Here is a 15,712-nt window from a genome sequence, read left to right on the forward strand (position 1 = left end):
TCCTCGTTCTCATTGGCAATTGATTCAGGACAAGCAAAAACATGTATTCATTCACACAATGCATAACTCGCTGGTGCAATTTCCTACCACAGGATGTGGCAATGGCCATTATTATCTTATGTGGCTTGAAAACAAAACAAAAACACTAAGACAAATTCATGGAGGCCAAGGCTATCAACATCCATCAATAATGATAGCTAACTGGGGCCTCCATGTGCAGAAGAAGTTTGCCTCCAAATAGCAGATGCTGGAAACAAAATAGAGAGAGGCAGAGAGGACTTTAGTCTTCACGCTCCACTTGTGAGCTTCCCAGAGGTACCTGATTGTCCACTGCAGACAACCAGATGCTGGACTAGATGAGCCTGCCCCAAACTGGCACCCTCCAGATGTGATGGACTGCAACTCCCATAATTCCAAGCCAGCATGGCCAAGAAGCCCATTTTCCAGCAATAGCTGAATTCCATTCTGCCTATTTATTGCATCGATTAACTTGTCCAATGCATTTTAATAACCACTGCCTTTTAATAGGGGGTTGTATTTTTTCCTGTGTCAGACCCATACTACCTTTGCAGAAGTTAATAGGTTCATTATTTGGAATCTCTTCTTCTATTAAGTAAAATTAAATTAACATTGCACTTAAACCCCTGTGCTGCTGCTGCTGCTTATTATCGTTATCATTATTATTATATTTATTACATTTCTATACCGCCCAATAGCCAAAGCTCTCTGGGCAGTTCACAACAATATATCTTACTATATCTGATACTTCCAGACAAGGGCCTCCTATTGCGAACAATCATAAGGCTTTGTGTAGCTATTCTGTCTTTTCGTCCTTAACAGATTTTTTCTGGTACGAAAAAGATGAAAAGCAGGGAAAATACAGGAGGGCTACAAATTGAAGATGTTATTGACTGGAACACCCCATAAAATATTGCCCTTCCAACATTTGAATCAGCGGAGAGGGAAAAAAACAGAGGAAGGTAGGCAGAAATGAAATATACACTGTACACACAATGTGCATATTAATTAATTGTTAATATGCATGTTAATTCACAATGAATATTGAGTTAATTCACAATGAATACTTTCAAACCTATACCAAGGAGGTCCTGCCCAGAGGACTCCTCTGTCTTTTACGTACCTCGTGGATGAGCGAACTGAGAGATCCATTGTGCATCCATTCAGTGACGACACCAAGGAGACCTTGGAACTGGCAAATGCCAAGAGAAGGCAGGAGCCTGTCACACTGGATGTATCGGGTTCTGGCCACCTCCTGGAGCAGTGCCTTCAAATCTCTGCAAATGTATTCAGAATTTAAAAAGATAGCTACTTTGCGATGGTCATTTCAGATGGGAGCACAAGACCATTCATTACTGCAAAATTTCCTGGCAGCTGACCTTCCGTTACCACATTTTCTTCACCTCTGCTTTTTCCTTGACATATTGTGATTGAAGTATTTATATTTCAGGCTACCCCTGAAGAGTGTCCGGAAGCTTCAAATGGTGCAAAATGAGGTAGCTAGTCTGCTAACTGGTGCACAGTACCTGGACCATATTATACCTGTCCTGAAAGACCTGCACCGGTTGCCAATTGCTGTCCAGGCTCAATTCAAGGTGTTGGTCTTAACATTTAAAGCCCTAAACAGCTTAGGAACTGGTTCTCTCAGGGACTGCCTGTCTCGTGATGAACCTGTCCAGGTATTAAGATCTGCTGGAGAGGGCCCTTTGAGGGCACCATTCCTTGCAGAGACCCATTTGTCAGGCACATGTGAAAGGGTTTTCTCCTGTGGTGCCCCAAACTACAGAATGTGCTCTCTCAAGAACCACGATTGGCCCCCACTCTCTTGGCCTTAGAAAGGGTGTAAGACTCATCTTTTCAATTTGGCCTTTCAAAATGTGTAGTTTACTGTTTCCATGATTTACCATTTTTAATGTTCTTGTTTTTATTGTTTTACAGTTTTATTGTTTTAAATGGTTGTATACTGCCTTAATGGCTTTTTAGCAGATGAAGTGGAATATAAATGTCAATAATAAATAAAGTAAGCAAGCAAGCAAGTGCTGGCGGTTTCTTAAAGTGTGGAAAGTTGCAATTGAAAATGTCAATTCAGCTTTGCAAATATGTTACTTAGCCTTAGTAAGCCACCTGCCTACACACAGGCTGCATTCAGATGGTCATGTTGTTGTTTACTCATTCAGTCGCTTCTGACTCTCCGTGACTTCATGGACCAGCCCACGCCAGAGCTTCCTGTTGGCCGTCACCACCTCCAGCTCCCCCAAGGTCGAGTCCGTCACCTCCAGAATACCATCCATCCACCTTGCCCTTGGTCGGCCCCTCTTCCTTTTGCCTTCCACTTTCCCTAGCATCAGCATCTTCTCCAGCGTGTCCTGTCTTCTCATTATGTGGCCAAAGTACTTCAGTTTTGCCTTTAATATCATCCCCTCAAGTGAGCAGTCCGGCTTTATTTCCTGGAGTATGGACTGGCTTGATCTTCTTGCAGTCCAAGGCACGCTCAGAATTCAGATGGTCATGCGTAATAAGCCAAGAGATGAACAAGCCATATGCCTGTGTCCTCCCTTCACAATGGGCAGCAATCATTTGCCTTCAGCAACAGTACCAAGTGCTGGAATATGCACATTTTTAAAAGTGCCACCGGGCATGTATAGAGGGGTCATTTACCCAACCACTGAGCAACTGCTGAAACTTTTTACTCATAGAATTTAGGAGGAGAGATTCCAGGGCAGATGTCGTGGTTCTCATGCAAGCCTGAATCCTGACACTTCTCCTCTTTCAAGAAATTAAGCCTTAATATTTCTTGACAGCAACCAGGCACATCAGTGGTAGCCACAAAAGCAGACATTTTCTGAAACTGTGGAAGAGCTCTCGCTTTGCATGCAAAAGGTCCCAGATTCAATCCCTGCCATTTCCAGGTAGGTCTGGGAAATATCCCTGCCAGAAATCTTGGAGAGCTGCTGCCAGACTTGCATTCAATACTGAACTGAATGGACCAGTTTTCTGATTTGGTAGAAGGCAGCTTCCTGGGTTACCCATGCAAACCTTTCCAGAGGGATAGCCCTTGTGTTAGCCTGTTGCAGCAAAAACAACAGAGAGTTTTGTGGCACCTTAAAGAATAACACATTTTGGGCGCAAGCCTCTGCACGCTTAGACAGGAAAAAAGTCCTACAACTCCCAGCATTCCCCAGCCAGCCATGCTGCCTGGGGAATGCTGGGAGATGTAGGACTTTTTTTTCTGTCTAAACATGCATAGGAATTCACCCTTTTGCATAAGCTTTCACGGACGCTGTCCAAGTCATCAGATACATGAAAACATATGCCAGAATAAATGTGTTCGTCTTCAAGGTACCACAAGACTCTGTTGTTTCTATGTAACCTTGCACCAACGCTCCACACCTGACAGTGCCTACTCATTTTCACCACTGCATCACCATTATATTTTGTGTAGGGATGTACGAAAGTTCCGCCACAGATCTTGGGGAGGCCGAATGCCAGCGCATTTGGCCCCCCGAAATCGGTGGTGGAACGGCCCGCCCCCCCCGGGACGAGACTTACCTTGGGTGGATCTTCCTGGCAGCGGCAGCTCCGGCGGCAGTTCAGCAGCGGCGGCAGCCGGTCTTCCGACCAGCTGCCACCGCCGCCATTTCCAGTTAAAAAAAAAAAAGTGATAGGCTACGTAAATGTTTACGTAGCCTATCACGGCTGACTTAAAAAAAAAACATGCGCGTACGCAATTGGCGGCGGCCACGGCCGCCGCCATTTGCGTTCCTTATTTTGGCACGTCTTAGTCTATGTAAACATTTACGTAGACTAAGACGGCGAAAATATGGGGAACGCAAATAGCATAGACACTACGCTATCTGCATTCCCCTTATTTTCGCCGTCTACGTAAATGTTTATGTAGACTAAGATGTGCCAAAATAAGGAACGCAAATGGCGGCGGCCGTGGCCACTGCCATTTGCATACGCGCATGTTTTTTTTTTAAAGTCAGCCGTGATAGGCTACGTAAACATTTCCGTAGCCTATCACGGCTGACTGCAGGGACGCAAACGGCGGCAGCTACAGCCGCCGCCATTTGCACCCCTTCTAGCCAGCGGCCGGATGTCCGGCTGCTAGTGGAGCCGGCCGGTGGCTCCGCAGAATCGCTGCGGAGCACAGCTGGCCAGCCAGAATTCCGGGGGGGGGGGAGGAACGGAGCGCCTCCCCCCCCCCGGTGAGGATTCCGGGGGGAGGGACGGAACGCCTCCCCCCCAACCATAAACATAATTCGCAAAAGGTAAGTACCTTTCGTACATCCCTAATTTTGTGTATGTTGCCTGCACTGCTTAATATTCTGCTCCTGAGCAACTCCCATGAATTTCAAGTTCAACAAAACTTGGCAGGAGCCACTGGTATTCACTTGCCCTCACCAAGAAACAAACAAACAAACAGGAAACCCACCTCTCTGTTGCGTTCTGTCCAGTCAACAGCTTCAAGGAGACATCGACATTCCGAGGCACATGGAAGGCTTTGAGAGCGAAGCCAAATCCTGTCCTCATCAGGGAAATGCTTTCCAGTTCCTTCTGGGAAAGGATGGGCATCAAGCTGGACATTTTGTGAAGGCAAGGAGAACTGAAAAAGAAGTGAAGCATTTTGTGTGCATACATTTTTAAAATCACCACCGCGAGCAGATCATCTGGCAATACAATCAGCCCTGAATCACTCACAAGAGTGCAAATCACTCTTAATTGTTCCTCTTCTGCCCAGTGCAGCTGGGTTCACGCAACATGCTAACCCACACTCACTGGCTGCGGGTTGATTGTTGAACATGGGTTAGCGTGTTGTCTGAACCCAGGACGTTTTCTGCAGGGTGGCTTGTTAACCATGCATTGTGGCTTATTTTTCTCGAACAAGCTGCCTTGAGAACCCATGGTTAGTTGTTGGGTTGTCCAGGGTGGTTAACAAGCCACCCTGCAGAAAATGTCCTGGGTTCAGACAACACGCTAACCCACAGTTCAACAAACAATCCACAGTTCAACAGCAACCCACACCCAACCAATGTGTGTGGGTTAGCGTGTTGTGTGAACCCAGCCTCCTACTCATGGTTAGGGCTTGCACTCCTCTCTCCACCACCTGCATGAATTCTTCCTCCATTCTCCATGCCCCACGCCCCACCCGCTTCCCCTCAACCATGAATCATTTGATGGTTTCCCGGCTTTCATGCAGTATTTTCCCTCATTCTAAAAGGTTGAAATGCCTCTCCTAAAGCTTAGTTAGTGGCAGGAGGAGCTTGAAACTTAAATAGGCTGGTATTTTTGGCCCCAGCCTTTTGCCCTCAGCCCTGCTCACTGCTGGAATATAACCCCTGAGAGCTTCTCCAAAAGGGAATCCATCCCTCGGGCTGAAAAAAGTTCAACACTCCAGCTTCGGAAATTTGCTTTAACTATGCCATTATGGGCTTTTCTAAACGAGGCTGTTAATCCACTGCATCTACTTTTGGTTCTGCTGCAGAATTGAGATCCAAGCACTACACAAGTATTTCCTTTCCTGCTTTTCCACTACATAACCTCTAGGTGGCATTGTGGTATAGCAGAATAGCACAAATACACAAGAGGAAATCACGCTTTCTTTCACCATCAGAAAGAATATCCCATTTTCCCTGCTCTAAAAAAAAAAACTCACAAAAAGTGCTGTTTATAAACAGAAGCAAAACTGGAGGGTCACGACATCATCTAAAGAACCCATAAACAACTGTAAGTAGGGAATAATGACTGCAGAACAAATGTTTTTGGTAGAAAAACTCTGTACCTGGATTGGCACTAACCAAGTTCCCCTGCAATTAGCATTTGCAAACTAGCTCCACAGCCTGATTTCTAGGGTAATCCTGCTTGGCATTTATGATGGTTAGCAGCACCAAAGCAGCCATATTGTTTTGTCATGATGAAAGTAAAACTGTCTGGGATCTCATGCTGGATCTCGAAGGCCTGATTAGTGGCCCAAAGTGGGCAACAGCCAGAGGACCAAAGAAGATGGGATGCTACCGAAGGAACTCAACACAACCACAGTGGTGGCCCAGGTAACGTACAATGTGCCAAAGAGGAATGGCAGGGCTAATTGCTGAGGGCTGGTTTCTGAGATGCCCAGCCCTGGATATCTTGCAAGATGAGAGAGAAAGAGCAGGGTGCCTGCAAAGCCTGGAAATAGCTATCTAAAGTGCGTGTGTGTGTGTGGCCGGGGGGGTGCTTGGGCCAAGGAGCTGGGAAAGAGCAGGAAGAGGGCACAGAGTGATAGGACCCCTTCCCTTCTGGAACCAGGCCCTGGGCACCAGGGAAGGAGTGAGAGGCAAGGACTGGTAGGAGCCTACCAGGCTATTATAGTTGCCTAAGAAGAAGTTGCCTAAGAAGTTGCCGTTCACATGACACAAGTGTGCTTAATAAGTCATGGTGGCTTGTTAACCACCCTGCGTGTGCTGGTTGCATGCCGGCCTGATTTAGTAATTACCCTCAGTGGGTGCAGCTTGCCATGACATCCGAGCCCAGGGAGGGTGGGTGGCTGGGGTGGTTAACAAACTACCCAGAACCCATGACCTGTTGTAGGGTTGCTGCGTGGTTTGTTAAGCACCCCAGCCACCCACCCTTGCCAGGTTCAGATGTCATGACAAGCCATGCCCGACAAGGGTGATTACGTAAATTGGGCCAGATATAATGGCTTATTAAGCACTCTTGTGTCATGCAAACTGGCTCAGTAAGACCACCGGTCTATGTAGCTCAGTATCTCTATTCCTAGGGTCGCTAATGTGGTGCCTGTGCACAGCCCCTCTTTGGATTGGGACCAACATGCTCTGGGAGGATAGGGTTAAGTCTTCCCTCACCAATGTTTTCCCCTAAAATTCCCCACCCAAGGGGGGGTGGGGGAGAGAAAGAGTTAAAAAAAATAAGAAAAATGCCTCCATTGATGCCAATGGAGACTTTTTTCTTTTTTAAAACGGGGGGTGGGTGGGGTGGATTTAGGAAAAAAGGTGTATGAGGGGGCTGGTGGGGGAAGGTTTAACCTTCTCCTCCCAGAGCATGGTGGTCCCAATCTGAATCAGAGCCATGCATTCTTACACTAGAGTAAAAACATTTAGAAGAAAATTCAAATGATTATAGTTTGGCCCTTAGCTGAATCAACATGAGCTTCTATTTCTGCTGCTGTAGCTGAAGAGGTTTTACAGAAGCTGCCATGCCTTGCTCAGGAGAGGTGTGCCATTATTCACCAAGATACTCACTGAAAGGCATGTCATGGACACGTCATCTTCTGCGGTGTATCTCTGGGCCCAGAATTCCAGTGGAACTGGGCATCCAATTAGAGAAGACACATCATCCTTCACAGACTGGGAGTGTGGTATCAGGTTACAGTGACACATGCTACAGAATAACAAACTCCCACACAGCACCACTGGGGATGAGTAAGAGACAGCATCCATAATTGCAGGAGGATGTTCTAAAAATAGCAAGGGACTTAAGCGTCACCATGTGTACCACTAGGAGAAAGGAACCTGCAGTGGAAGCAACAAAGGACCAAAATGCTACTGCTACCGATGCCGTTTCTGCTGTCAACATCATTGTTGGTTTTATTGTTGGTTTTAATTGCTGTTTTAATTGTTTTTATCACTTTTAATATTTTAACTGTTTTATGTGTTTTGTTGAAAGCCGTCTTGGGAGGGCTTCTGCCCTGAAAGGCGGCCAAGAAATATTTTAAATAAATAAAAAAATAAAATGGGCATTACTTTAAATCTACATCGCGCAGCTATGGCTTTCCCCCCATTTGTACTCTAGAGCAGCGGTCCCCACCCTTTTTGGCACCAGGGACCAGTTTCGTGGAAGACCATTTTTCCACGGACTGGGGGGGGGGGAGATGGTTTTGCTGGCCGCTGGCGGACTTCCAGTCCCTGGGACGCAAATGGTGTCCGCTACGCAGAAACCATTTGCGTCCCTGTTCTTTGCAGTAATAGGTTACGTAAAGATTTATGTCCCAGCGGCCGGAAGTCCGCCAGCAGCCGAAGCCGGCCGGCAGCTTTGCGGACACGCCACGGAGCGGAGCCGGCTGGGGCCGGCGAGGATTATGGGGGGGAGGGACGTATTGCCTCCCCCCCACGGACCCAAAGGGGGTTTCACACACCCCTACAGCCTAGGGGTTGGGGACCCCTGCTCTAGAGTACATGCAGGGGGCATGATCCAGATCTTAAAAGCCCCCCTACCCTCCTACATTAGGATCCTGATCCAGATCAGGGCCCAACACCTATTCTAGAGTAAGAATGAAAAACAAAACAGCAACATGTAGCTCCTAGATTCAGACGTGATATAATGTCTGCTTGGTCCAAAGATGCGGCCATGATATTTTTCCGGAAAAACTCTCCTATGAATATTACATGCAGCTGGAGATTTAAGTCTAACGTATTCCATATGGAAGGCCTCCACAGGGAGGTGGTGGAGGGAGTTAGAAAAACCAGGCTGAAGTTCAATTGTATATTTTGAAGAATGGAGAAAACGTCGAAGAAGAGAAAACAGTTTAAAAGATGTGGTCAAAGGAGCCTGGGGTCCTTGGAAGGTTTGCAAAGGTTCATTAATGAGAAGAGATAAGCAGTCACAGACAAGTTGCTGTGAAAGTCACTTTCTCTGCAATGTGCAGCCCCAAGAGGATGTCCATTACTTATCATTGACACTTCTATGCTGTCTTTCACACTAACGACCCAAACTGGGTCACCACAGTGAAAGATACCATGGCAATAAGATAAAAAGCAATACAATACAACAGTGTTGGGTTGCACCGCATGAGGCAAGCAACTATGTCACCGCAGGGCAACATCGAGGTTTACCTAGTGCTCTGGCTGAGTGATGTCTGCACTTTCCAACAACCCAGAATCCTTTGCAATGCACAGGGTTTCCTTGGCCAGCGTGTCAATGTGGAAAGGATTCCCATTGATTCAAAATCCTTTCCTCAGTGACATCTGTGCTGAAGAACCTATGTGCATTGCAGAAGGTTCCAGGCACCCTGTTCTGGGTCTGCACACTTGGTTGAAGCAGGAAAGGAAAAGGAAAGGTTCCTCCTGTGCAAGCACCGGGTCATTGCTGACCCCTAGAGGGACGCCACTTTCGCTGGTGTTTTCCTGGCAGACTGTAGCGGGGTGGTTTGCCATTGCCTTCCCCAGTCCTAACTACCTTTCCCCTAGCTGGGTGCTCATTTTACCGACCTCGGAAGGATGGAGAGCTGAGTCAACCTGAGCCGGCTACCCGAGACCCAGCTTCCGCTGGGATCGAACTCAGGTCGTGGGGAGAGTTTCGGTTGCAATACTGCCGCCTACCACTCTGTGCCCCGGGCAAATCTGATGAGCAGCTTTGAAAGCTGATTTACACAAAACAAAATTTCCTACAAAGATATGTAGGGAAGCCTGTATATGGGTGTATGGGGGTGTTATTGACCCACGTATGCCTACTTTATGTCATATATGTGCAGCAGGTAAGCAACAACTGGAGATGGTTTCTTGTAGCTTGTACAGGCATGTGTACGCTTATCACATCACATGTATCCCACATACACAAAATCCATTTTTTTTCTATATGGAAGTAATATGCACGAGGAATGGCTCTGAAGAACAGCATTATCTCTTTATCTGTTTTCTGCAGGGGAAAGAACATTAAGATATCAAACGGGCAGATGGGAATGCTACATTCTATTCTGAGCTCTTCAGAAAGGATCCTGAGTGACCTACCTACGTCAAATCAATAAAATGGCCATGTCTACATGTCCAATTTACACAGCTGGAATGATGGCATGCTGTTTTTATTTCCATTTACAAGCATTGTGGTCTGAGCTCTGTTATTGTGCGTATTTACACAACTCTGGAAACCAGTGCCCAAACCTGTCAGGTTTTACCATTTTATAAACAATAGTAATTCTAAAAGGACAGCGCTGTCAGTGTGTTGCAATGAAAACAACAAGTCTGGTAGCATCTTAAAGAATGATGATTTATTGTGGCATCAGCTTTCATGGACTAGACACAGACTAGCTTTTATGCTGCATTTTGTGGTTTTAATTTTTGTGAACTGCCCAGAGAGCTTTGGCTATTGGGTGGTATAGAAATGAATTGAATACATAAATAAATAATTTTTGGGATCAGATTCATAATTAAGTCTGCAATCACAAAAACAGCCATAGAATCCAACCAGAATCTCCTACAACTGGACAATTGTCCTTTGGCTTGTTACATTTGAAACTGTACCATTAAGAATCTGGCTGTGTTTCCTTTGTAGTAGAATTATCAAGAGAGAACTCAGTCCCTCACCTAACACAATGTTGGGGAACCTATGGCCCTCCAGATGTTGTTGGACTACAACTCCCATATCACCAGCCATTGGCCAAGCTGGCTGGGGATGATGGGGGTTTGAGTCCATCTGGAAGGTCACTGGTTTCCCACCCCAGATCTAACATGTGAGAATTTAATAGCAGGTTTTGCTCAGTTTAAAAGGGGGTGGGGAAGATTAGCAAAATTAAACAAAGGAAATATATATGGATTGTATATGAGGCCACACAAATTCAATTTTCATTGAATTTGGATCAGAGGGGAAACATTGTTAGCTGTTGGATGTGTACTATGGTTGTTACCAATTGTTTTCCATTTATACTGGAACAGCTCCCTGTCCTATGTGGAAACTGGGATATGGTTACTGAAGTAATTTATGAAGTGACAGTTCAAAGGTTAGGAAAGATTTTAAAGTAACTTGTTGTGCTTAATTCAAACTGTCAAATTTTTTTTAAAAAATTGGATGCTGTTTATGGCTGAAAAAATTGTTCATGCTAGTTACAGCAAGTGTTGCCAGATTAATCTTGGTAAACCGCCCAGAGAGCTTTGGCTATTGGGTGGTATAGAAATGTAATAAATAAATAAAGAGAGAGAGAGAGAGAGAGAGAGAGAGAGAGAGAGAGAGAATTTTGGGGGTAAATCTGGCGACTGCAGAAATGAAGAAACAACAACTGACACATATTAGACACGTTCAGGAAAAGGAGGAGATATGTGACCTAGGATGCAACCCTATGCATGTTTAGAGAAAGAAAAGGCCTATAACTAGCTGAGAATGCTGGGAGCTGTACGACTTTTTTCTGTCTAAAAAGGCATAGGGGTGCACCCCTAATGCCTTGTACTGAAAACTGGTCAAACAGAGGCTGGAGCAGTGTGGTTCAGTGGTTAGAGTGTTGGACTGGGACTTTGGAGATCCAGGTTCTAGGCCACACTCAGCCATGAGGCTCACTGGGTGACTTTGGGCCAGTCACTGACTCTTAGCCTAACCTACCTCACAGGGTTGTTGTGAGGACCATGTGGGCTGCTTTGGTTTCCTTGGGGGAAAAAAGATGTGATATAAATATAACAAATAAAATAAATAAAATAAAAATTCTCCCTTATTCCCCAAATCCTCTAGAAAATAAGGCAGTTTAAAATATGAATGGGTTATGAAAGATTTCTAGCCACAGTTGAGGGTGTGTGTTTTTTAAGAGTAAAGTTGGGAGAGGAGTGGAGGAAGCAATGAAATCTGCGAAACAAAAGGATTGCCACTGCACATTTCATTTAATGCGCCCTCCTGGACAGGCACATAGCCTGCTTCATTAAAAGACTCAGTCTTTTCTCTCTTACGGTCATGTATGCCTGCAACTCCCTCCCAGAACACTGGTGTGGTGCCACCTTTCCTACTTCCTTCAGTTCCCTCCTCAAAACCCACCTTTTCTGTGAAGCCTCTGGCACAACCCTGTAGTTCCCATGTTCTACTAACTGTGGTCTTCAACCTGATGCCCATGGGCACCAGTGTGCCCACAGACACTTCTCATGGCACCCACCAGGCTGCCCACTTCTCCTGATTTTTATTTTATTTCTTGAGATTTAAAAATGATAATAATGAGAGGCTGGCATGCTGCACAATGAATTGTCAGCCTCCAGCACAAGCTTTATTTCCAAAAATGCCTCATATCTCTCGTCATCAGCAGTTTACCTTCTGTGAACTTAACGTTGGAGGAGAAAAATGTTGGTTCAAGAGTGGTTTGGTGTTTTGGGGCTCCATCTCTGCCATTTTGTGAATGAGCAAGCCCCATTCTCATGGCTGCCATTTTGTGAGAGTGCCCACAACACTCGTTTAATATTTCAAATGTGCCCACGGAGCCTCTCTGCCTTACCGCAACTCAGCCTATAAGTAAGCCCAGGGCCAAAATTAAAGGTAGGCATGGTCGGGAACCTGCCGAGGGACCACACCACAGCAGGGGCCCACTGACAAGACTTGCTCCTCCTCTTCACCGTTGCAGCCTGCTTGTTCACCCGCCTCTCGCTCTGGCCAAGACAACGGTGGCCGTGAGGAGGAGCAGGAGATGCCACTGCCTTCTTGCTCCCTGGTTCTCTGCCTCTCAAGCAAGTAGGTGGTAGCAATGATGAGAAAGAGGATGAGGAGCAACAGCAGCTGGTGACAATGGTGGTGAGAAGGGGGACTCCCCGAGGGAGGGGCCCATTGAGGGTGTCATGTCCAAGGCACTCGAACACCCGGAGCTGTCACTGACTAAACCTAAACACATGCAACTGAGACAGCCTCATGTGGCCCCCCTATTACCACTGCCTCCCCTTCCTCTGTTGTTTCTCTGCTGTCAAGTTTTAGATTGTAAGCCCCTTGGGGCAGGGACCTCCCCCTTGTACAGTGATGGCGTTGTGTAAGTAACTGTAATAACAATGTGTAAGGGCAGGTAAAAACCACATTAAAATCCGTAACAGTTAGCAAGGCAGGTCTGCAACAGGAAAAAGTCAAATGAACATCTTGGGGCGCTTCCAGAGAAGGTTTTTATTGTGCAATTGCACAATAAATGCAATTGCACATGTATAAGCCTTGTGAAATGAGCGCAATTGTGCGGTAGTTTGAACACTCTTTGGCGTTGCCCTGCTTTGGAATTGGAATGTGAACTGACCTTTTCCAGTCTTGTGGCCACTGTATAGTGTTCCAAATTTGTTGGCATATTGCGTGCAGCACTTTAACAGCATCATCTTTTAGGATCTTAAATAGCTCAGCTGGAAGACTGTCATCTCCGCTAGCTTTATTGTTAGTAATGCTTCCTAAGGCCCACTTGACTTCACTCTCCAGGATGTCCGGCTCAAGTTCAGTGACCGCACTATCATGGCTATCAGGGACATTAAGATCTTTCCTATATAGTTCGTCTGTGTATTCTTGCCACCTCTTCTTAATCTCATCTGCTTCTGTTAGGTCCCTGCCTTCTTTGTCCTTTATCATGCCTGTCTTTGCACAAAATGTTCCCTTGATATCTCTGATTTTCTTGAAGAGATCTCTAGTCTTTCCCATTCTATTGTTTTCCTCGATTTCTTTGCATTGTTCATTTAAGAAGGCCTTCTTGTCTCTCCTTGCTTTTCTCTGGAAATCTGCATTCAGTTGGGTATATCTTCCCCTTTCTCCCTTGCTTTTCGCTTCCCTTCTTTCCTCAGCTACTTGTAAACCCTCGTCGTTTTTGAGATTGTACCCCAGTACTGCTTTTCCCACCCTTTTGTTGACTATGAGTGCTACTCCATTTCTTCTAAGGGATTCTTGCCCACAGTAGTAGATATGATGCTCACCTGAATTAAATTCGCCCATGCCTGTCCATTTTAGTTCGCTGATTCCCAAGATGTTGATGTTCAATCTTGCCATCTCATGTTTGACCACCTCCAGCTTACCTTGATTCATTGATCTGACATTCCAGGTTCCTAAACAATACTGTTCTTTACAGCATCGGACTTTCTTTTCACCACCAGACACATCCACAGCTGAGTGTCCTTTCAGCTTTGGCCCAGCTGCTTCACTCTTTCTGGCTAATTGGAAATCCCCTCTGCTCTTCCCCAGTAGTATATTGGACACCTTCCGACCTGAGGGGCTCATCTTCCGGCGTCATCTCTTTTAGCCTTGTGATACGTTCCATGGGGTTTTCTTGGCAAGAATACTGGAGTGGGTTGCCATTTCTTTCTCCAATGGACCACATTTTGTCAGAACTCTCTGCCATGACCTGTCCGTCTTGAGTGGCCCTGCACGGCATAGCTTATGGCTTCACTGAGTTACGCAAGCCCCTTTGCCACAACAAGGCAGTGATCCATGAAGGGGTCTAAGACGTTTGTCTAGTATAAAATTGACTTATGCTACTGGCCCTTAAAAAGAAATCTGTAAGATGCGACTCGTTACTTGCACTCACCCAGGTTGTGACATTAAACCACAAACAACAAATTGGATTAATAATGAAATTTAAAAACAGAACTCCCTGACAGTGCAATCCTATATACATCTGCTCAGAAGTAAGTCCCATTTAGTTCAGTGGGGTAAAAGGATATAAAATTGCAGGCTAAAAGAAGCTTTGGTAATCCAAATTCAATAGCTTTCTTTCCTTTGCAACACTTTAAAATTAGATCTAATCCAAGGGCAAGAAAAGAGCCTTTAAAAAATTAACTTATGAGGATCCATTTAATCAGGGGTTTTCTGAATGTCACAGCTCTTTTGGAGGGTGGGAGAATTCACGAATAATGCATTTTACAGTGCACTCCTATAGGAGTAAGACCCAATGAATTCAATGGGGCTTACTCCCAAATAAGCGTGTATAAAATTTCAGCCTTAGATCTCAAAGTGTTTCACCATCTTCTGATCAACCCACATACTTGTGCATTCAAGAAGTCATGATTTATGACTAAAAAGTATCTCCTGAGGTCACGAAAGCACGCTAAAGCATTAAGCCCATGCTTTGCAGATTCCTTTGTTACTTCGTGCTACAGGATGGCCCCTGCTACAGCAAACTACCACTGAAGCAAGACAAAACACTTTTTGGTACTACTAAAAGCAAAAGTTCCCCTTATGGAGGGAACTTGGAAAGAAAAGCTATTCATCTTGACAAGCAATTCGAATAGAACAGCTTGGTAGGTTTGCACTGTAATTCCAAACCACTTCCTACTTTCATTAGTGGGATGGGGAAGAAAATACTTGCATGGAAGTACTAAAACTTACCTTGAAAAACTGTGAGTATAAAATACGAAGGACAGATAGGTGTTGGAGTGCTCTGGAGGCGATCTCGAACAAACAGATCTGCAGCTGAGTCTTGAGCTCAGCTGATTATGAGTCAGCTGCATTGTCTAACTCCTCCTTCATTGGCTGATGACAGAGGCCAAAAATTTCCCTTGCTGTCTGGGTTACAGCTGTAACTCTTTCATGTCCTGCAGATGGGCAGTTTCATTTCCCACCGAGCCTGTCTTTCTGATACCCCCTCCCCCCCGTAAAATATAATCAGGAAGAAAATAATACAAAATATAAGATTAGAAAAGTAGCATCATCTCTCCACGTTGGCAACCACCCATGTTTTCAATCATTCCAATGATAAAGGACATGCATGTACAAACTGCAGCATATAATGTTCCCAGCACTGTACATCACAACATCCCCAAAGTAGCTGTAGAACAGCCTTCTGTAGAGCAACCTGATGCCATCTAGATGTTTGGACTACAACTCCCAGAATGTCTAACTATAGAGGATGCTGGCTGGGGCTGATGGGAGTTGAAGTCCATAACACCTGGAGGGCTCCAGGTTGGGGAATGCAGCTGTAGATCAATATCTTTATAAGGACCAACTAAAAAGGACATGGGGGTTGGATTCGAAGGCCTTGTAGGCCCCTTCCAACCCTACTATTCTA

The 15,712-nt window shown here is 45.5% G+C and overlaps 1 protein-coding gene across 3 annotated transcripts in view; it reads right to left on the bottom strand.

Annotated features, from left to right (window-relative positions):
• LOC146339046 (receptor-interacting serine/threonine-protein kinase 2-like) overlaps window positions 1-15,115 on the bottom strand; it is a 38,106-nt gene extending 22,991 nt beyond the window's left edge. For 2 of the 3 annotated variants that reach the window (XM_084812015.1, XM_084812016.1), the window contains exons 1-3: window positions 15,034-15,115; window positions 4,454-4,624; window positions 1,142-1,295 (exon numbers count right to left, since the gene is read on the bottom strand). In XM_084812015.1, coding sequence (XP_084668141.1) covers window positions 1,142-1,295; window positions 4,454-4,605 — 306 coding nt within the window. In that variant the 5' untranslated portion in view covers window positions 4,606-4,624; window positions 15,034-15,115. Of the gene's footprint in view, window positions 1-1,141; window positions 1,296-4,453; window positions 4,755-15,033 lie in introns of those variants that run through there. The other variant, XM_084812018.1, reaches the window with a different exon arrangement.
• Between the last annotated feature and the right edge of the window lie 597 nt (window positions 15,116-15,712).

This window comes from Heloderma suspectum, chromosome 8, assembly GCF_057233095.1.
Source record: "Heloderma suspectum isolate Gila_16-S chromosome 8, 16-S_ref, whole genome shotgun sequence".
NCBI lineage: Eukaryota > Metazoa > Chordata > Lepidosauria > Squamata > Helodermatidae > Heloderma > Heloderma suspectum.